At 43.7% G+C, this 23435-nt stretch overlaps 1 protein-coding gene across 12 annotated transcripts in view; it reads left to right on the top strand.

Moving 5' to 3' along the window:
* Positions 1–23435, top strand: part of LOC105565752 (microtubule-associated protein futsch-like) — a 100043-nt gene that overhangs the window by 25514 nt on the left and 51094 nt on the right. For 11 of the 12 annotated variants that reach the window (XR_001009218.1, XR_001009217.1, XR_001009220.1 and 8 more), the window contains exons 2-17: positions 4786–4887; positions 4998–5130; positions 5363–5526; positions 5697–5852; positions 5974–6102; positions 6169–6366; positions 6442–6738; positions 6899–7096; positions 7203–7349; positions 7430–7579; positions 7702–7842; positions 7914–8069; positions 8156–8254; positions 8672–8869; positions 8957–9140; positions 10855–10959. Coding sequence is in view for 3 of the 12 variants with exons in the window: in XM_012019197.1 (XP_011874587.1) it covers positions 4786–4887; positions 4998–5130; positions 5363–5526; positions 5697–5852; positions 5974–6102; positions 6169–6366; positions 6442–6738; positions 6899–7096; positions 7203–7349; positions 7430–7579; positions 7702–7842; positions 7914–8069; positions 8156–8254; positions 8672–8869; positions 8957–9140; positions 10855–10959 (2557 nt within the window). In the remaining 9 variants the exon portion in view is untranslated. The remainder of the gene's footprint in view (positions 1–4785; positions 4888–4997; positions 5131–5362; positions 5527–5696; positions 5853–5973; positions 6103–6168; positions 6367–6441; positions 6739–6898; positions 7097–7202; positions 7350–7429; positions 7580–7701; positions 7843–7913; positions 8070–8155; positions 8255–8671; positions 8870–8956; positions 9141–10854; positions 10960–23435) is intronic. The other variant, XR_001009219.1, reaches the window with a different exon arrangement.

Below are 23435 nucleotides of genomic sequence, written 5' to 3'. Positions count from 1 at the left end.
TCTGTACGATCTTAATTTAGAGAACGTTTCAATGCGTCCGAGCGTACAAGCGGTGGCGCACGTATTGTGCATTTACCATTCAACATTCTCTCCGGCGTGAACCAAGTCTTGCGGCGCATGAATACAACGGAGGTTTATTTAAACGGGGGAGATATCATGCCTGTTGACCATTCAGAAAAAATGTCGCGCCAGCAAGTTGATACGGCACGCGTCAAGATCCGCGGGTCGGTCGATTCGCGCCTTGCGTCTGGCCGGTGAAAACGAAGCGTCCGTTGTATTTACTGGAATACGTTGCCGTAAGTAAGTTTCGCGCAATGCGATTAGACGCGATAATGACCGCCGCGGCGGGAATCTACATTTGCATTTGTAATTTCTGCCTGGTGTATCGGTGCCTTGACAAAATAAATCGCTCTTGTAGAGTAAGCGAAATGAGATACTCCGGAATTAAACGGACGTAACTTGACACTACCTTTACGCCTCGCGACTTGTCAGACCACCGTTGCACGTTGGGTTTCTCGCCAACCGCTTGCGATATAAGTTTTAAATAAATATAATAAAGTTGCCACAATTTTCGTAAGTTTGTTCTAAAGTTTTGTTACAACAAAGGCACGCGGTGTGTACTGCACACGATACGACATAGTTTCAAATTTATTTGTTTTCAGCAAATAAAAGTGTGTACACTTTTCTCGTCTTCTTCTATCGTTTGAAACACGAAATTATTGCATTTTGACGCACGTCGCAAAAGCTAACAAATCACATGGAGTTCTATTTGATAATTATCGGTGTCTGAGATCCTCTAATTGTCTCGAGAGCGTTGTAAAAGAGAGAACATGGTATTTTATCCCCCGCGTAAATTGCACTTGACATTAGCAAAAAGTCGCGTACAAGCGCAAGAGCGGCGAAGAACTGACTATCGATTTATCGTCAGGCGTGTGCTTCGAGCGCATGACGATAAAACGTTTGCGTCTCGGCGAAACCACCTACAGTTTCGCGGTACGTTGCAGTAGGTTCACCGTTACGACTCCCACCAAGCATACCAAGAACTGCCCAGTTTGCGTCGTATCCGCACGCAATATTTTATGTAACGGTCGCGAACAATCCGATGCTCAAGATATTGTACGTTTCTACAGTTAATCACGACCGCGAGACGTAGAGGTTCACTCGTCGCATAATTCGCGACCTGTTCCACTTGTTACTAACTTCAGACCGAGGGGTAAACCGCTGACCAAAATTATGTACAACCGATGCCTACTAGTGCCCAGTGGGCATTACTTTAACTTATCTTATTTTAGCTTATTTATCTTGTTTTATCTTATTTTATCTTTATAATGCCCCAGCAATATAAAATTTTATCTCTAATTTTACATCCCACTATCTTTAGTATATTTTATATACTTATAGCAAAATATGTGGCATGTAAAATTAGAGATAAAATTCTATCATTTACAAGTGTAAACGCCGTTTATGACCTGGCAGAGCTACAGGTAGCCATTTAAATTACTATGTGAATCCATATACGTTTTTTCCCCACCCTGTCCTGCGCACCGTTACAAACGGACATGACACAGGTTTTTCGTTAGGTGGAATCATTTTCGTCAGTGAATTCACGTGTTATAAAATCGCTGAACGATTTTTCTAAAGCTTACAAATGGTTTGCTTAGCATTTTATTACGATGACCCCCCTTCCCCTTACTCAGAATTAACACTCTTATTGCGAAAAATATTACTTCAGCCAGGATAAAATTCTATCTTGAACTCCAATGCGAATCACGGTTCAAAGTGGGCCGAAGTCCGGCTTTTTTTTTCTAAATATTTAATAAGGTTTTTAGCCTTGCCGCGTGAGAGAAACTCAAATTACTTACACATGCAAGGATCGTCCCTTCGTAGTATTAATAGGACTGGATTTATACTAGAAAGCTGTATATCATTTCGAAACTCGAGTGGATTGTTCCTGTCCTCCGCATTTTATGGCTTCAACTGTGAGGCTATTTTGCAACTACACGCCACAAATATTTACGTTTGCTACACTGATGCAATTTCTGTCTCGGCGCGCCACCCGAGGATATTTACGCGGCAGACTAGTTGGAGATTGTAACAATCCCGATATTTATTGTCTCCCGCGTGAGCTGAACGTGCGGTTATTCTAGGTCCATTGACTCGGGCTTGACTTGGCTTTCATCCCGCGCGAACTAGCCAGTAGATCTCGTACTCGCTCGGCTTGTACAGGATGCTCTCAAAACCGTCGGATGTTACTTTCATCATAGATTTTTTGGTCGATATGAAGTCTTGCCTCGGCGAGAACATTCAGGCGCCCACGATCCTCGAGCAATTAAAGACAAAGGCTCGTATTCCGAACCCTCTTTTATCGATAAAAGCGCCTCTAAAAGCGACTAATAAGTCTTCTGATTGGCTACACGCCACTTTTAGGGGCGCTTTTATCGATAAAAGAGGATTCGGAATATGGGCCTAAGGGTCAGAGCACAAAGTAACGTGATAGCTTACGAAAGAGACGCACTGCGCACAAGCTTTGGCGTAAATGTAACGTCATATGTAATTGGAGGTAAGTACGACATACGCCAAAGCTTGTGCGCTAATCTACGTTTACGCTTACGTCTTTGTCGTAAGCTATCACGTTGCTTTGTGCTCTGACCCTAAAACAGAGGGTTTTCGACGACGCGAGTTCTGGGAGCTGAAGAATTAATGACATCATATTTTCCTGTCAATTAAGACTCGCGCACTGATATAAAGTAGAATTTGAATTCAAGACTACGAACATGTATGCACAATAGAGGTTGCAAGGGTAACAAATGGCGACTACTAAAGTGGTGGAAAAGAAGCTGCGGTTAAAAGGCACACGTCCGGTGGCCTCTGTAATATCCTGTAGAATCAGTTTTAGGTCGCGGCGACGTAGGGGGTATCTGGTATACATCCACTCGGTGGTCTCGAATACGAGGGTTCGAACCCAGGAAAGAAGGGGTCGATTCAAGGGTGGGAGCCGGAGAACGGACAGCGAGAGCCGGATTTCTGTCAGCTCTTGTCGTTACAGACTGCGCGGCGCCCCACGCTCTAAATCTGCAGTTAATTACCAACCCGCGTTACGCGATCCGAAATAAACCGGTCAACACGACCCATCTATTCCCCGGAATTAGCGATTTTACTAAACATGACTGACGAGAAAACCGGGACGAAAGTGCAACGAGAAAAGATTCGCGAATTATTTTTTACATGTATTAAAAATGTCGAGTACATGAGTAAAAACGGTATGCACAAGAAATTCTCTCATTATAAAGTCATTAATTAAGAGAAACGTAACGATTTAACGGCGAGACATTTTAGTTGCGCCAATTACAACAGTACTTTGAACTCATTTTCTTCCATGAGAAGAGCCGCTCGTTGAATTATCAAATGCATTTCTACAGGAATTAACTCTTCTTCTTCCTCCTCGTGTATTAGACTTAAAGTCTGTTTTATCCAGTTTGTTCTGGTACTCTGAGCATTTGGCTTTACTTCATCTTCGGTAGGCTGCTAACCTTGACGAAGGAAACTTCCCATCTGGAACGGCTGTACTCCTGAAGGGGTGTGTGTGGCAAGATACTCTCAGTAGTTGCCCCTTCGGGAGATTCCGAAAACAACCGGCGGTGTCTGTAGATTTGAACTCGGATCATTTTGTTCATTTGTTTTCTAAGCAACGCACATTTCTCTGCGCCACACACACACTCGCCACCCCAGGAATTAATTAATTAAGGCAAATGGGAAACGAGAACGCCAAATCAATTCGTAAGTTCGAGCAGGATGAAGATAGCCTAATAATTGGAAATTTAATATGCGAATTCATATACCGTTTCTCCAACATGTTTATTACATGTTTAAAACCTAATTAATTAAGTTTTTTTCCAACGATCCTGTTGCTAAAAAAAAGAATTTTAAATTAATTACCAAAGTGTGATCGCATATGCTCTTGAAAAAGGTTTTCAACTGTGACATCTTATGTTTTATGCGTTACGTGGGATAATTTCTTTCTTCCACCCTTTTTTCTCTCTTGCAGCAGATTATATCTAATTAATTCCTAGAAATGCATTGCGTGTACAGCAGTACACCTACGTGTCCTTGCATTCCTGTAAACTAATTATGTCACTATAGACTATTTATGTCGCAGAAATGTGCTAATAGCATTTGTAGAGGCGTAATAATAAAACCATTGGTTCGCTGCAGATCCCTTAACTTTGTACTGTTTACAAGCATGCGAGTTTTACAACTCGCGTAAAAAGATCTCTAATCTGATCAGGATGCGATTCAATTTTCTTCTAAAAGCTTATTTTTGTCTGAAAAATCTGTGAAGAATCGATTCAGATGTGCAATGTCTTGCGATTGTTTTCAAAACTTAAGTTTTTTCCTTACAAAATAATGGTGGAAAATAAAGTGGAATTGTATGAAAAATAAGTTTTGGAATATATTTTTATGTTCTACTCGGCGGGAAGTTAACGATTAAAAAGAAGGGAGAACAAGATAATCGCTGAACTTTCTTGAGAAAAAAAAAGAAAGAAAAGAACTGGGAAAGTTGCGCAAGAGAACTTTAAATGAACATCTCTCCGATATTCGCTTCAATACTGTACATGTGTTTGTAACATTAAAATTTATTTATTTAAGCGTATTTAAATTTGTCCGGTTTAATGAAGAAAAAGAGATATACAAGTATATAAAGGATACGAATGCGAGAAAAGCTTCTTAAATTTCATCCGAATCATTTACATATAAAGTGACATATATTTAATCTTTTTTTTCCAGAGTGACCCCAGTACCGCATTTTTACGAGCAGCTCGCGCCGGACAGCTCGAGAAGGTCTTGGAATACTTGGAGTCTGGAGTGGATATCAACGCTTCTAATGCCGTAAGTCACCGAGCTGCCGGTTCTCGCGGATTTTGGCGTAACGAACAATCAAGTATTGCCCGAATCTCGGACGAGTTCCTTAGCGACAATATGAATTTTGTACGTTGCAGAATGGCTTGAACGCTTTGCACCTGGCAGCTAAGGACGGCCACTTGGAAATCGTGAGAGAACTCCTAAATCGCGGCGCGATTGTGGACGCCGCTACCAAAAAGGGAAACACGGCATTGCACATAGCTTCTCTTGGTAAGCGTTGCTTGCGCACATTCTCATCTCTCTGTCTCCCTCTCTCCCTCACTCATCCTATCTCTTCTCGCTGCTGGGGACCTCGTCGCTCGTTAAATGCATACGGGACAAGGACGCGAATGATTTTAAATAAACATTTACTTCTCTCGAGGCTCGCGTAGTCTCCGATATCTCGCGTCGCGATGCGACCTCCGCGAAACGAATAATTCGCATGGCCGATATCTTCTTTCAGCTGGACAAGAGGAGGTTGTACAATTGCTGGTACAACGAGGTGCTTCTGTGAATGCACAATCGCAAAATGGGTTCACGCCGCTGTACATGGCTGCCCAGGAGAACCATGACTCCGTGGTCAAGTACCTCCTCAGCAAGGGTGCGAATCAAACATTGGCCACCGAGGTACGTGTGAAAGACCGTTCCGTCATTTGTCAGCTAAATTCTCGTCGTTGTTAAATATTTCCACTATTTAATAGATTTCTTAGTTTTCCCAAAATTTTTATTTTTTAAATCAAATTGAATTATTACTTAATAATCTGCATATTACATGTACATGCTTCTTCCCCATATAGGATGGTTTCACTCCGTTGGCGGTGGCTATGCAACAGGGTCACGACAAAGTAGTGGCTGTTCTGTTAGAAAATGACACTCGCGGTAAAGTTCGACTGCCTGCCCTACACATCGCCGCTAAGAAAGACGACTGCAAGGCGGCTGCCCTACTTTTACAAGTGAGTTATCGTGACGCCTTGTCAGTTGCGGCTTTTATTTTAAACGATGTAACCCTATAATACAATAATAGGTAGAAATTAGTTCAGCAGCGCAATTTCTTTCATTTTCCTCTCGTTACAGAACGACCATAATCCCGATGTAACATCGAAAAGCGGTTTCACCCCGCTTCACATAGCCGCGCATTATGGCAACGACCGAATCGCTTCCTTGCTTTATGACAGAGGCGCGGATGTTAATTTCGCGGCGAAGGTACGTAAGATACGTTTTGCAGAGAATAGTGTACTTACTAAACGCTTACTCTTCTCGCAATTGCAGCACAATATCACACCGATGCACGTGGCGGCGAAATGGGGGAAGATAAAAATGGTTAATCTCCTCATGAGCAAGGGAGCAAACATCGAAGCGAAAACGAGGGATGGTCTAACTCCTCTCCACTGCGCGGCCAGGTCCGGTCACCACGAAGTAGTTGATATTCTCATCGAAAAGGGTGCACCCATTGGCTCAAAGACAAAGGTACAAATCGACCGCGTGCGTCTCGCCGGCAAATAGCTTTCCCTGTATTAATTGTCGCTTGGTTTCCATTGACAGAATGGTCTTGCCCCGTTGCACATGGCTTCTCAAGGGGATCACGTTGACGCCGCGAGAATTTTGTTGTACCACCGTGCACCCGTGGACGAAGTGACAGTGGACTATTTGACTGCGCTGCATGTGGCCGCACACTGCGGCCACGTACGCGTAGCTAAACTACTCCTCGACAGGAACGCCGATCCCAATGCGCGAGCGCTCAATGGATTTACTCCTCTTCACATCGCATGCAAGAAGAATCGTATAAAGGTCGTCGAACTCCTCCTGAAGCACAAGGCGAGCATCGAAGCCACGACTGAGGTACGGCATTTTCAAGCTTCTCTCTCTCTCTCTCTCTTTTTATTCATTCTTAATTTTATATTACTTATTGTGTTAGATACTTACTCATAATGTTCACTGGAATACCATCAGGTGGTTACAAATGTACGAAAAGTAGCAGTGTCGTGTGTATTTTTTACAGTCTGGATTAACTCCACTGCACGTAGCAAGTTTTATGGGATGTATGAATATCGTGATTTACTTATTACAACACGAGGCCAGCCCCGATATACCGACAGTAAGAGGTGAAACGCCATTACACTTAGCTGCCAGGGCGAACCAAACTGATATTATTAGGATACTTCTTAGAAACGGCGCCCAAGTCGACGCTAGAGCAAGAGTAAGTACAGTGCTTGATGAATAACAATTAGCATGAGTAAGTTTCATCGTCGAGAATGAATTCGTTATATAAAGTGCGGATATAAAGAAGTGTAAATTATTTGTAGGAGGAACAGACACCGCTTCACGTTGCTTCCCGCTTGGGTAACGTCGATATTGTGATGTTACTGCTGCAGCATGGTGCGGGCGTAGATGCTACAACGAAGGATTTATATACACCGCTTCATATCGCTGCTAAAGAAGGCCAGGAGGAGGTAAGATTACAAAATGTTACATATATAACGTAAGAGAACCTGAGATTCCTTTCATAACGCGTCTCTATGATCGTACACAGGTTGCATCCGTTTTATTAGAAAATAACGCCTCTCTTACCGCAACGACCAAGAAAGGATTTACTCCCTTGCATTTAGCGGCCAAGTATGGTAATATGAACGTAGCACGGTTGTTGCTACAAAAGAATGCGCCTGTTGACGCTCAAGGAAAGGTAAGCGCTTTTTTTTAATATTTAAAATGAATGACAAGGCTCATGAATTTGCATGCGTCACGCCGCATTATTTTATATTACGTGAGATTTTGACAAACAATTTTCTTGTCTGTTAATTGCAGAACGGGGTAACGCCTCTTCATGTAGCTTCTCATTACGATCATCAAAACGTGGCTTTACTTTTACTCGATAAGGGAGCTTCACCACATGCGATGGCTAAGAATGGCCATACACCATTGCATATCGCTGCACGCAAAAATCAGGTACGGTGACACGACTTTAATGATTAAGAGTCTCCGCGACTGCAAAATAATATCATTCTTGTTTCCGATAGATGGACATTGCGACTACTTTGCTAGAATACGGAGCGAAAGCTAACGCAGAATCAAAGGCTGGTTTCACGCCGTTGCATTTGAGCGCACAAGAAGGCCATACTGATATGTCAACCCTTCTTATCGAGCATAAAGCAGACACGAATCACAAAGCGAAGGTGGGTAAAAAAAGGAGAGCGAGATAATTTTCAACAAACTTTTATTTATAAAATCTTACGTTAATATTTATTTTTACACTTTACAGAATGGCCTTACGCCTCTACATTTATGCGCACAAGAAGATAAAGTCAACGTCGCCTCCATTCTTATGAAGAATGGTGCTCAAATCGACGCTAAAACTAAGGTAACATAATTGATAATCCCTTCTCTAACTTCCGTGCGTGCGTGAACTTGCCGAAATGATTCGCAGAGCTAAAAATAAGTATTCATTATGATTACAGTAATATCAACGCGACTACTATTGTGTCTTTAGTCACAGTACGTTAGCACTTTATACACAATTAAATTACCACAGATGATGTAATTTTCGCAAGTGATTGTTCATTGCTCTATATGTCCATTGATAACTTGAAAATAACACCTATCTACATGACACAGTGCAGTAGTGTGATTGCCGTTGGTCTTAAAGGATCGCTACAAATAAGTTGAATTAAATTGTAAAATAACTCGTGAAATTATATAAAATCTAACTCAATTGTTCAATAGACATTACATCCAATAATGCAAAAAAGGATCTTATGTCTTATTGTATTTTCTCCAGGCTGGATATACGCCATTGCACGTGGCGTCTCATTTTGGTCAGGCAGCTATGGTACGATTCCTCCTGAGATCTGGTGCTGCCGTTGACAGCAGCACCAACGCTGGCTATACTCCTCTCCATCAAGCAGCGCAACAAGGGCACACGCTTGTTATTAACCTGCTGTTGGAAAGTAAAGCTAAACCGAATGCCGTAACTAACGTAAGTTTTCGGTCTTTACGTTGAAATTCTGTACATTAAAAGTCAGAGTTTAATATAATCGCACTCAATGTAAATTACTTTTTGCAGAATGGACAGACCGCTCTGGATATCGCACAAAAACTGGGCTACATAAGTGTCATCGAAACGCTGAAAGTTGTCACAGAGACTGTCATCACCACAACACATACCGTCACCATTGAAGAGAAATACAGAGTTCAGGCACCCGAATCCATGCAGGAGACATTTATGAGTGACAGCGAAGACGAGGGCGGTGAGTACTCGTATTTAATTCACGGAACCAGTTGTTATCTTTTTGCTGCTTACTATTTCTATTTGCTGCATTATTTATTGACGAGGGCTTGCGATATTGGAACGAACCAGACCATTATGAAAAACTTAACGTTTACTTTACGTACATAGGATAGTACTGCAATTGTTTCAGAAACAACTCGTTTCTGATATCGCAATAAATTTTATAAACATATATTCTGACAGCTTATTGCTTAGCACAATTATTTTGCCTTGCACATTAGGGTTTTAGCAGCGACATAAAGTAGAGATAATAGTGAGAGAAAATGAAAACTGATAGTACAACGGCGTTTTCGCTTACGTTGATAACATGCATAGAGACAGTATCTAATAAACTTTTTAATAAGACGAAGTTATATCTTACTAAATGTATCTACCTGCGAATAAGTGGCACATTATCTAAACGTTATTACATGGATATATTTTCGCGTATATTATATATGGATAAAATAAGATAGTCTCAAAATGAAGACGAAGCTTTTCGATATAGTAATCAGTACGCCAGGAAAGTAAAATCCATAAGGTGTCATTGCATGGAGGAGAATCACGAAAACGTACTGTTTAGAGAATTACGGAAAATAAACTAAAGGTAGACGTACAAGTATATATTTATATATTCTATAAATCGACAGGTAAATATTCGTTAAATTCGTAATGCGAGGATTAGATAGAAGTACTGAATTAGCGGTAGAGTTCTGAGAACGAAATAGTTTTCCGCATGTCCGCGTACGATGCATGACGCGAACACCTATCAGCATGTGAAACTTGGCGCTACCCGATAGAAACTGATCTGACCCTCTCCCGCTCCACACGACCGCAACGGCATAAACTGTACGAGATAGTCGGAATAAATAGACAGAAGAAATCGCGAGTTTCCAGAAGAGAAGATTAGCTCTATCTATCGAAGGTCTAGGTTCTTAGATCTGCCTAAAGTTACGAAGTGGATATCAAAATGCTACGTGGAATTATTATTTGCTTGATTGTTGCGTTTATGTTATGTTGCAAAAGCATGCACTTAGCCAATTCACTGGGTTGTTGTATTTTATACCTCTGTCGAGATTAAAGAATAAGCGATTGTAAAACTGATCGCGTATTCATGTAACGGATTTAAAAATGAAATACGAATTGAGTAATTTCAACGAGAACAGAGTCCGGGATTGTCTAACGTTATCTCGATCTTGTAAAATCCTAAATCGCATATTAAAGTAAAGAATTGCCTGTTGATCCAATAATGTATTTGCGTTAACATAGAGTTCGCGTAGACGTAGAAACTTCCTATTAAAGACTTAGTTTTGTTCTAGCGTGGCAGAACTCATTTCCGACAGTAGGGACATTTAAATATCCTCGCTCCTATCTCGGAACGACCCGTAGCCAAGCACGTAGAAAGACGTACTTGTCCGTCCAGCAAAGAACAGTGGATGTAGTTCATAGTTCGGTTCGTAACTTAGCGATGCTCGGTATTGCTTATTGAACAAACCGGAATCCGCGCCAGGCGCGCGTCTCGTTCCCAACTCCTGCGTAGTTCTTCGGCATTAGTTTTTTTTTTAAACAACCCAGTGATAGAGAGCGAAACTTAGAAAAAAAAAGAGAGAAAAAACAAACAGTGTATATGGTGCGAAATTAGCGTTTCTGATGAAACCATGACCTTACCTCGACGGCGTGTACGATGTATGTAGGTGGTGATGAAATCGGCACGGCAGCCATGAATGTGTACGGGCAGCCTCCGCACGCGCAACACGTGTACCTTCCTTCTTACTACCAGGGCCAAATGACCTATACCCGTAAGTTGTCTGTACTCTGTTTCTGTTACACTCTCTCTCTGTCTTCACGCGTTCCAACGCGGAACGCAATCGCGGCAAATACATACGTAGATCATACATTGTATGTATGTACACGCTAGCACTGTCGCAGAACGACATGCGATCGCCAGACGATATGCCATTGTTAAGTGTCGTTCTCTTCCCGCATAGAAATTTCCCAAAATTTTCCCGGTTGTGGATTCCGATCAGAACGCCCACACGAATACGAATCCGAATTGATGTACCGATCTATTGCGGCATCGCGATATCAGTTGGAGAATCCGTTCTTATCGCGAATATGGGTTTTCTCTCTGGAAAATTTGCGACGGACACAACGCTGGAATTTGCGTTTCTTTTTTCACGGGTATATATTTTTGTGGAACAATTTAGAACAACGAGAGTTACGTCAATTTCGCTCGACTGCGAGAATATATTAATTTTTTTATTATTAATACTTTAAATAGCACTAGTTACAAGAAAATCCTAGTTTGTTTGATTAAGAATTGTGAAAAACTAGACAAACTTATATAAAATTTATATCATAGAAAATTATTACATTATTAAATAATTAGCAAAAGTAATGAATTACTATAATAAAGACGAGACAAATATTCTTTCTTTTCCTAACATTGAACGTAATAAATGGCATCTTTATTTCATTTTACCGAAGAAATTTTTACGAGAAGAGAATATGAATATTTTGGACATTTATAAGTCGCAAGAGATTCTTGGATTTCTATATATATTTTTCGTCTTTTTAGTTTAGGCGAATGTCTTTCATTTTTATCTGTCCGAAATTATTCTCTTCATAAATAATTCGCTGAATTTGAAAAACTGAGCTGCCTTGTAATAATACTACATCATCTGGACATTTATCGCTGGCGACAAAACAAAAATCAGAAAAAGCTTTGGAGGAGACTCCCGGGAGGAGCAAGTGTAATCTTCTCTTTCAGACTTTCTGTTTTTTTTTCCAATTTAATTTAAGATCGCAAAACATTGCGCTTCTGATCTGAATCTCCATAGATTTCCCAGGCAGAGTCGATGATTCTTTTGGGAAATTGGATCCGGTTCCAATTAGATCCCAGAACGTTTTCTATGTGGGAGCAGCTGCTCCGTTATTTTTGACGATTAGAGCATCGTGACGTAGCGGCATACGACGTAGTAGTGTCGGGAGTAGTGTCGATCATCGTCATCGTTATTATTTCGTCGGCAGCGTTCGTACATCCGCATCTCGGATCACGCTCCACTCTTTCACGAGTACTCTTTCGACTCGATCGAACTTTCATACATCAGATCTGCATACAGAGACACGCACAGACACAACTGTATTTCCCGCCCGCTATTTCTGTCACACATTTATTATTTTCGCGTTCGTCTTCCCACCGTCCTCCCCTTTTCACTCCCCCCCCTCTCCCCCTCCCTCCACGAAAGTTCTTTTATTTCTAACGGTAGCAGTTCGATACACGAAATTACACCGTGCAAGCGTACCAAATTATATTCTAAACACCCAGGTTACATTGTGATTTTTAATCACGTCTCTCGTCCATGAAATTGGAAACGCTCTATATACTAAGAGAAGGCTCTACTTAATACAATTATATTTTGCATTTTAAACTCTAAGGAACTTCTTACGCACGTAATTCAATCGATCGTAACGATATCGTAATACGCGAGGGGTTTTGAATTACAATATAATATAGTGCACTATATTCATTGCACATCCTTAAGGTTCCTTCTCTGCACTGAGAAAAATTTCCATCGGGTAAACCGATTAAATAGTGTTTCCAATGGTTAATTTTTCCCATTAAATTATGTGTATATCCGATGAAATTTGTCCGATGAAATGCAGTTACCGAGGAAATTTGATCGAAAAACCGATCACATTTTTCATCGGATATTTTTCTTAGTGTAAACATGGCCGGGTCTAATTTAAACCCAAATAATCTTCAGTTTCTGGCACAATCAAGATATCTGTGATGTAGTCCTGACGTTGTTACGTAATCTTTCATAGAATACTTCACGTTCGCAATAGACACCGATGCGTTATGTGCGGTTTCAGTTGTGTCACGTTCCCGACGCAATCAACGCGGTGTATTTACAACAAGTAACATGCGTATTGCGATCGTTATCCGTGCATAATAAATGGACGGCATTCTTTCGTTACCGCGGCAGCTCCGTTCAACAAACATCGTAGGAATCGAAGCGACCGCTCTTATTTGTTGGAAGAAATAGCTACTTCAAAAATGCAATGTTAACAGTACGGTACATAAGCGCTACTGTAAATAAAACATTATAGAAGACATTAGAGTACCCGGATAATAAAAAATGTGAACTCTGTGCAACGGTTACAGACACTTTGGAGTACAAGGCTCAACGTTTCTCTCGACAAAATCAAAGAATTACTCGTTTCTATACGCGCATATACAGCGAATTAGAATCGACCAAAACCCATGACCTTTCGGGGAAATCGGACTGGATCTTAGATTTCAGAAAGTTTTCAACGCGGATTAATCACGCGATTTAACACGAACGCTTTGATCTTTTTCGCATTTGTTCACACGCTGGATTTATGCTGAATCTGGTGATTATTTCCGGATTATTTCTAGCTCTTCGTATTTGCACGTGTTCAAAAAGTGCAGTCGCACTGAATAGCTTGACTTTGGAACAGAGAAGCGCAAACTATTCAAATCGAATCGAATCGATTAGAACTTGAACTTTTTATTCGAATCTGAGAGTTTTTACCTTAAAACGAATTTATATCAGGGTAAGGTGACCAGATGCGGATCAAAAATTTGACGAGTCGCTAATAAGCGGCACTTTAAAGCAATTCACTTCATTTTTGCTCTTTTATATATTTACAACTTTATGCTATGTTGTCGATATTATAAAAGGTATCGGCGCGTGTCTCAGGAATATGCTGTTGCAATAGTGTTTCAATTATTGAAAATTTTTGTGTACTGTAACACATAAAAATTACGTACACAAAAATTTTAGTGGAATAATTCAATTTCAGCACTTGCAACAGTTGTAAAAAATATTCTGCTAAACGCGACTAATGTTAACTCAATGTACTTCAACAATGTTTACTGAATGTTGAATTGTAACGTTCACAAGACATTACAATTCAGCGGACATTAGACGTTCTTGCAATATCTTTTCAACGTTGAGTCTACATTTCGTAACGTTGATGCACTATTGCAATGGAACGTTTCTGAGATGTTGATTCAATATTTGTGTGCTGTACACTGAGAGCTGAAAAGCAGTGATGGTTATAACATTTTTCCTCGTTTTTAACTTCTAGTCTTTCTACAGTAAGCATTGTCCCAGTAATCAGTACGGATTTTACAATAACTATTACGGATTCTACAGTAATGAATATTGTAGATCAACTGATTGACTGTTACTTACTAATCCAGTATTGAATCAGTACTGTATTTCCACAATCATTACGATAAAAACCAGTAATGGTTTTGGTACAAGATTTTATTGAAAATAAAAAACTTTTCCACTAGTTTTTTTCTAATTTTTTTGTATGTGGGATTCGACCCTAAGATTTCGGATTACTAGCCTAGTACGCTGAGCTAACTATTTATATGTATATGTTTTCTACCCTACTGTTAGACTACATATTATTTACATATTATTTTAATGCTGGTGGTCAACAGTAATGGTTACGGAATTACACATCACTCAATAATAAAATTGTTCAGTAATCATGTTTTCTTTAATACAATATCGCTTACAACTTTAGTCGTTAGATGGTATTGTATTTTTCAGCAGACATTACTTTTTTTTAAGTAAGCATTTGCGTATTAAGATTAAAAGTTGAGAATGAGCAAAAATTCGGGAACTATTGCTGTTTTTCGATTCTCAGTGTATGGAATGATAAAACATCTTGGATTCGTACGTCTCTACGGAGAGGGACACTCGAATTTAACTCCGCGGGGGATCCGAGCCTCTGGATTGACGCGACTTTACCTACGTTATAAAAGCAATGGGGGACACAAAGGCAGGGCGTGCGGCTACCGTTAATGCAATTTACATAATAACGAGCTGCGCGATCGTTATATCAGCGGACCGAAGCGCGCTTCGACGTCGTCCTCATCATTGTCGTCGTCGTCGTTGTCGTCGTCGTCGTCGTCGTCATCGTCATCACCGTCGTAATTGAACCTACCACACACGGTACCGCCCTCCACTTGAGCTACCTGTTATGCAACCGCCGGCGTGCGTATCGCAGCCGCGTTATTAGTGCAGTCAGTCCAACCCCTGCCGCCTGGCGTGCCGCCAAACGCACGGATCCCGGACCGAAATAATCTCGTATTTATATAACGTTATACGCGCGGCGGCCACCGATTAAGAGGAGGAACGGAGAAGAAGTAAAGCGTGCGAATTGTAACGCATTCACGCACGCGTCGATGACGCCCACGCACGGACGCGTATACTCGCCGCGTCAACGGGACCGCGTCCGTCCGGGCGCATATTGAATTTTGGGTCGATCGTCGATCGGCTGGAAGTAATATCGGCGAACTTGAGGAACTGCCGTGGAACTCGCCGATCGTTCGCCGATCGTTTGCCGATCGTCCGCGGAAGAAACCGGCTTACTTCCCGCGAACTTCGCCTACGCTCCAATTGCTCGAGTTACGAAGGCTGCCTCGTCACCTGTGATTGTCACGATTAAATTCGCGCGATTGATTCGGTCGCGAACGGAAGAGGACACTGTCGTGTCGAGCGACAATAAGCAGTTCTATTCGGCTTCGTTATCTCGCAATATTTCTTTTCTTTTTTCGCACTTGGTGAACCTCGACCTAGCGTCGCGTCGCGATACGCTAAAAATTGGCTTTATCTACTGATTGGCGCCGCCGCTGCGATTTGATCACGCAAATCGCCGGGCGAAGCATCGCGTGTACCCTCGTCGAAGCTCCTCGCCGCGGACGCGAGGAAGAGCGTCCGAGGGACCGCTGGATACTCCGGCGCGCGGTACACAAAGTGGCGGGAAAAGCTCAAAGGCAGTTACTATTATAAAATTGGTGATTCACGGAATGAGGTCACGTTCCTAGCGAGCCAGTCGCCGGTCGAACCTGTATCAATCTTCCCCGAGCAGTCGCTGTTCCTGACCCCCCGTCGACACCACCGCCGCGTGCGCGAGCGCGTGAAGATAAAGGAAGTATTCAACGGGCCCGTGCTTTAACGCAATTAAACGGAATTGAATCTAATCGAGTGGATGCTTAGCCGCCGGCCGCCCCCTCGACCGTGTGTACCAGTGCGCGACGTTCAAAGTGAGGCCACGGCCCGCGAGCCGATAAACTCCGCATCGTCCGACGCGCGATAAGGAGCAAAGGAGTCCGGGGCACGTCCGTCGATTTCCCGAAAACGACACAAAGGAGAAGGGAGTAGAGAAGGCCGGAGATAGCGCGAATCGCCCCGCAATTCGTCGGCGCGCGGTAAAAATCTCGCCGTGAAAATATACATCGGGCCGCCTGCGTTTCCGTTCCGTTCCATGCCACCTGCATATCGAGAGCACGCGTTGCACGCCAAGTTCCGGACGGGCTATCGGACGGCGCGTCGCGATAGTGCATCAGTGCGCTAACGACGTTCGAGAGGACACGGAACGCTTCCTCCTCCGGAGGGAGGCTCGGCCGAGCGGATTCCACGGGCGAGAAAGGGAGAGAGAGAGAGGGGAAAAACGCATCGGCGAACATGGCCAAGGGAAGAACGAAGAAAAAGAGACTCACGTGCAGCTGTGCGTGCGGGTGTGGCAGCAGGAACAGTGACGTATTATGTAAATATCGTGCATCTGTTGCGTTACACCGCCGCATTTATGCCGTCCGTCTGCAACGCTCGGATCCTGCGACCCTCCCGATCCGATCGCGAGCGAGCGAGCGGAAATCGCGAAGCAGACGAGCGCCGATTTCTTTCTGCTCTTTGACTGAAACACCGCTGTTTCCTCGTACCGAGAAATCGAGTTAGCGGATCACGAATGTAGAAACTTGCAATAATACTAACGCTATTCTTATAACAGTATTTACCGATGCGAAAATAAAAATTAGAAAATAGAAACGTCGGGTAGGACAAGGGGGAACTGTTTGGAGTCCATTAGGGGTTTGCGTTAGGCTCTTCTGATTTTTTATCAATTTTCCAATTCATTTTTTTGTAGCAAGACGAAGATATTAATTGTCCCAGGGAAAGCTTCTCGTGAACGCGTATTTGCCATAAAAGTCACTTTTAACTCTTTCTTTTTATCAGTTTATTCAGAAAGTATAAATTTGCAAGAGTAAAGCTATGAATATCAGTAAAGTATAATATAATTTTGCAGAGTAAACGAACTTGGGTAAAGCAGCCTATCGAAAAGTGAGATTTCAAGTAAGCTTTTAAGTTTGTTTACGCAGCTTCGGATGACACATAAACTTAGTGACTTACAATTAGCTACGTAGTCCTCGCGCAAAATTGGAAATTGGTGAAAATGCGATGTAAGGAGTGACGCACAAAATTTCTATGCGAAACGACTAAGTTTTCTCCGATAGCTAGTGCTTACAAAACGATAACATGTGTCACGCCACGCGACTCTATTTCCATAACGTTAAGTACGTTAATGAACGTTAAATGTCCACTTCCCACGGGTCTGTTCATTACGGCATAACGCATTCTTGCAATTAAGCATTAACTAGCTTGCTAAGCCTAGTGTTTTACATCATCAAATTTCACGTCATCAGCTCTAAGCCGATTTAATCTCTCCGTGCGCTTTATGTTATTGTTTTACTAAATAATCTCATTATTTATCTTCAGTGCATTAGAAATGACTGGGTTTCCAAAGCTACATTTTACAAAAGACAGAACTTTTTATCCTTACGCGAACGATAATAATTTAAAAGACTTCAATGAGTACTTGACCATGTCTGGCAAAATTTTAAACTCACGACGTTTCGACCATGGTTTGTGGTCCTTTTCAAGTATGTCATGTTCTGCCCTTTGGGAAATCAAGATCTGTCCCTTCAACCACACTGAACTTTTGATACAATTGTCACTTGAAAAGGACCACAAACCATGGTCGAAACGTTGTGAGTTTAAACATCAAAATTTTGCCAGACATGGTCAAGCAATCGTTGAAGTTTTTTAATTACCACTGGCGACGTTGAAGCTTACCTCTCGTTAATAATAATCTAATTGAATCGGACGGATAATAAAAAGTGTTAAAACACGCACGTCCACGCATCCCGGAATATCTCGAGTTCTCACCCTAGTGGAGACAACATATGTCGAACACGTTAACCGTCACATGTTACTCGTCATTGTGTATTTACCAACGCCGGTGTTGCTACTACGGTGATAATCGGTGCTTACAGAGAGATAACAGGCCGCGCCGTGTCGCGCCACGCGACCGTGTTTTCGCAAGCTCGGAAGCGTTAATGAAAGCCAACCTCTCGTGCTCTGTGGCCCATTGTCCGCAATCGGGAGCGCGTCGCGGCCGCACGGTGAATGACGGATATCCTCGGCGTGATGCGTATGCAAATGTCGGGACATTATTCGGGTCGCGTCTTACCGCGGTAATCTTGCTCTCGAGATTTGCCTTTATTCTATCCACGCGAAGATATCTGCGGCCCGAATTGATCCGAGAAAGCGAAATCGACGTTATTTACCTGGGATGCAGATGAAAAATGAAAAATTGCCGCACGCACAGAATATTCTTCTTTTACAAATGCGTTTAGTTTCAACGTCTTAAAATCTTAAAATGAGATTATATCGCGTTAAAGGAAGAAAAACTTACTTGAATGAAGCAATTTTATATCATTCAATCAAGAAAAATATATGCTTATTATTTAAGAATAATTTTCTTGAAAGGAAAGGAAACGATATTGGATGGAAAATAATATCTTCTCAAATCAAAGGTTACAATGATTAAAATGATTTTATTGTCAAAATAATTATATTTATTTTTGAAGTGACAATTATAGTATTTAAATGAGACCGTAATATTGTTGGAATGTAAGATTGTTAAATGCTTCTAAGAAAAGATTATATTGTTGCGTATATACAAAACAATAAACGCGTTGATTTGACTATACAAGGTGTCCCAGCAGTGGCGTAACTACCACCCGGGAAGCCCTGGCACGGTCTGGGGGCCCCAGCTTAGAAGGGCCCCCTAAATATTCTGGACTGTTACGGTCGAAAGAATTGGTCCCAAGCCCGTATAAGAAAAAAGGAGGGAGTTTTGTGTGAGCTATAGATTACTTACAGATAGCTAGATCAATGACAAATCTTGACTTAATCTTCTGTTCTATCCGTTTTTGTTGTCAAAAATAGGGGTTTCGTTTCCATTTGAAAATTTCAAGTTGACCTTCTAATGATCCCTAAATTTGACCCCTATATAAAGGGCCCTATTCAATTTTTGCCCGGGGGCCCCCAACATTGTAGTTACGCCACTGTGTCCCAGGAGGAAAGGTCAATATTCTGGGAGGTGATGGTATCGGTCATTTTAAGCAAAAATGTTCATACGAATATACGTCCCATTCCCCACTGTTTCCGAGTTTTTTAAATTTTTTTAAATCGACCAAAGTGGCAAAATTGATGTTTATTTTAATCACGACGTTTCGACCCCTTTATCGGGTCCTTCGCAAGTACATTCTAAATTTGTCTGTAAGTTTGCTGTGGTTTAGAAATGTATAGGCAGCAAAATATTTTTAGCAGACCACATGCTTAGCTACAGTAGCGAAAATGTTTTTTTTTCCAGTGCGCGAGAAAAGATCGCGAAAAGTAAAGGAGAAATGATCTCCGAGGCGAAGTTTTAGAGGTGTCGGAAAAGAGAGAAACTTTCCAACGATCTTTCAGCCTGGCAATTATTTAAGATAACTTTAAACGTGAATGTTTTTAGCGCGATACCGTCGCTGCAAAAGTGTACTCGAGCACAACCGACAACTGTAATTTTGTGTCGTAACTTTGTAGAGCACCGCAAGCCGCGGAGTCGTCCCTGATTTTGAGGGACGCCCCGAGCGCGTATTTAGCACTGAATGGCACTGTTGTTCGGATTCCCGTGTATTTCTGCGCGATATACGAGGTACGGAGGCATTTGTGCGAAATACCTAATGTTACGATACGGTGCGAGAAAAACAGGATTCCGACGCGAGGGACTGTTTTGCGGCGCTAATTAATGCTCGATCGAACGTCGTTTGCAGATTACGTCTGCGTTTTCCTTGAGAATTATAACGCTCGCGTGCGGACGATCTCGCGTTCGAGTAATTCGCGCTCGTACCCGTTGTTGTCGCGCGGGATAACGCAAGCTAATCGACAGACGGGACCTTCGTCGTCCTGATACCAGCTCGTCCCAGGGCGGGCGGCGCGATTCGCGCGCGAACGCGGGCCGGGCGGACGGACGGCGCTTACGTACGAACGTACGCGCCAAGCGAAGAGTCGACTTCGTATCGCGAGGTATCGCCAGACTCGCCGGTACTCGGATAAAAACATTATTCGCATGCAGCGCGCGTTTCGCTGCCTCGCGCCGCGCGCGCGTTCAGTGCCACGCGTTGCGCCCGCGGAAAACGCATCGTCCGCCCGTCCGCTCGCCGAGAGAAGCCGCGCCGTGGGAAGGAGAGGAGGAGCGGACGTGCATCGTTAATCGCGCAACGGGACCAGGTACGATCGCCGGGCCGCGAAGACGCCGGAAGACCCCGAGTACGGGGACGCCCGAATACGGCCGCGCCGTGGATCGTGATTCCGGCCGCGATCGCGAGCGTCGTCGTGCGTTTAATAGAGCGGACCCCGTGGAACGTGACCCGGTGATACGCTACTATACCGCTACGCGGACGCGACGAGGCGGACAATGAAGCCCTCTCCCTCCGTCAATGACACCCAGCGGGGTGTGAATGAGATGGTATCGCGCTGGTGAACGACGGTCAACGGCGGCGGCGCGCCCGCTACGCTCAAGGGCGCCGGAACTCGCTCGCGTCGGAAGAGGCGCGCGCCCGCCGCTCTCGGACTTTCGGCTCTCTTCCGGCCAATTATTTTTAGCGCCTACGCACGCACGCCGCGATAAAGTCGCGTATCGTAGCCGGGTTAATTGCCGTTGCCCGCGGCGAGTAACTGGGTCGGCCGGGACTGCTCTCGGCGAATAACAAACGTCGCGCGCGCCGCGACGAAATATCATCCCGTTAATGGCCTCACGGCGTTAACAGGCGCTCCGCTAATTCCGATGAGATTCCGTCACGTGGAAGATGTACCAAGCTTGCTGCTTATAGTGTTGCGTAACGTCTAATCGCTCCCGTATTTTTCTCTCGCTCTTCGTATCTCGGGCCGGGACGTCTATCGCGGAAACGTTCGGTGTTGATTCCGATCGGAATTGTTCGATCGTTTCCTAGATACCCATTGTGTTTTCTAGGGGAAACGAGATCTTTTCCTTCAGCGTGAAAAGTGCAAAAGTTCGTTGACGAGTTTCAGCATTGGTCAGCACAATTTTTCACTTTCCACGAGTACACGCTGGAGAAAAGATTCGTGATCGAACCCTGATTGGAATCCACTTCTATGACAGGTGATGAACAGAATGGTTGCGACACTGTTGTTTAATGAGTTTAGGAACACGCATTTATAGATCGAGGGTTACATTTCGAAGCTCCGAGATCTTCTCCTCCGAGGAATATCTCACTCGATGGCTGTTTCGAAACCATTTTGAGCGTTCCCGATCTATTTCTCGAGTTCCTAAACTCAAATTAAGTGTCGCAACCATTCTGTCCCTCACTGTGCGCGGGACGGCGCGGCGCGAAGGAAATTGAATCCGATACGTTGGGTCAATTCTGTATCTTGCGGGCGAATTCGGCAGCTGTGCGCATTGAGTGCGCACCAAGGCTTGTCCCGAGTCTGCTCTTATGTTTACGGTCACCTCAAGTACATGTCCGAAAACTATTTGGCCGAAAGCATGATTCGTACGAATGCTAAATTTTTATTTTTACTGGCTAAGAAGTGACTCAAAGAGTAAGACGTTCCTTAACTATAAGAATTGACCGTGAACGAGCCTTAGTGCGCACCGCTGGTGCAGGCTGCCGAATTCGCTCTCGCACTATAGTAAAAATGCTAAAAGCGAGTTGCTTTGTCCCCGAGTGAGAAATGCTCGACGTCAATTCGACGGTGTTGATGTCGAATTGCCATCGTCTCGACATCAATCGAGTTGTCGATTCTCGCTGGATCTCTCCCTAACCGTCCCCTCGAAAGGAGACAAAGCCGCTCGCTGTTGGCATTTTCGCTGTACTGCAAGATACAGAAACTGACCCCGCAGGATCTACCGAGCGAGACTAGAGTGAATCCCGATACGGCGACTCGTTTCGCAAGTTTGCCAAAGTTCATTCGTCTTTTGCGTAACGCCGTCGCGGCGGCGATACGCGCGGATCAAGGCGAGCGATACGACTGATTGATAAACGATTCCGGCGTTGCGAGAAAAATAAGTCCCGCCGTGTCGTCCGCGTGTCGTCCGCGGGTTTCGGCTCGACTGGGAAACGCGACGTCGTTTGAAACGCGTATAGGTGTACACCGAGTACGCGCGCACTCGGTCGCGTGTCGTCGGGAACGACGTGATTTCGCGGCGACACGATTACGCCGCATGAATAGAAAGGTCGGCGTTACGCGATCGAAGGGGAAGGTTCTTCCGGCACGCCTTGACTTCCCTCGGCCCTGAACGTGCACCGTTGAATCTTTCATCGGCGGTTTTACGAAACGGCCCGATTAGTCGGCTCGCCGCTTAAAACGAGCGCGGTGCCTCCGTCCTCTCTTTCTTTCATCGCGATTAGCGCTATTCTCGTGCGTGACGTCGCGCGTCAACGTTTTAAACTGCACTCGACGAGATTCGACGCGATTATTGTACAGCATTGCCATTTCGCTGGCGTAGTTCGCGGCGACAGATATAGGTCACTGCCTATGAGGTCGCGCGTAGATAGAAGCGGCAGCTTTTCGAGGAAGAAAGAAAGAGACAGACAGAGCAAGAGAAGATCGAGAGAGAGAAAGAGGAGGGAGGAAGAGAGGAGCAAAATCGCCGCGGCTCTTCGGCCGTCGTGTCCTTGAACATCGTTAAAATTAGCGCTTCTACGTTACAGTTTCCCGTCCGCGAGCGGCACGTTCGTCGATTCGAATGTTTACATTAATTTTAGATTATTAACGGGCAATACCACGTGTTTCGCGGGCAGCGCGTGACGTTCGCCCGATGGGCGAACCATAAGGGAATGGGGTAACGGGCAGAGCTGGGTCAGATCTTCCTAGAACTGCGCCGAGATCGTCGCGAAATGTAGATCAGGAATGTCCGCGTAGAGCGCGGACGTGCCAAAGATATTCCCGTCGGATTCGTTGCATTCCGCCGAAAAACAATGGTGCCGGAGCAAAACTTCACTGATAGAAAAACATGGTTGCAGTTACCGCAATCTCACTATAATTTATAGTCTCATTTTAGGGGCCAACCACATTTTTCTAATTCCTCCAACTACTCTGGG

Source organism: Vollenhovia emeryi, unplaced genomic scaffold, assembly GCF_000949405.1.
Source record: "Vollenhovia emeryi isolate VEMERY1.0 unplaced genomic scaffold, V.emery_V1.0 DF939149.1, whole genome shotgun sequence".
NCBI lineage: Eukaryota > Metazoa > Arthropoda > Insecta > Hymenoptera > Formicidae > Vollenhovia > Vollenhovia emeryi.
Note: the sequence above shows the minus strand (reverse complement) of the source record. Positions and strands in the feature narration are given on the sequence as shown.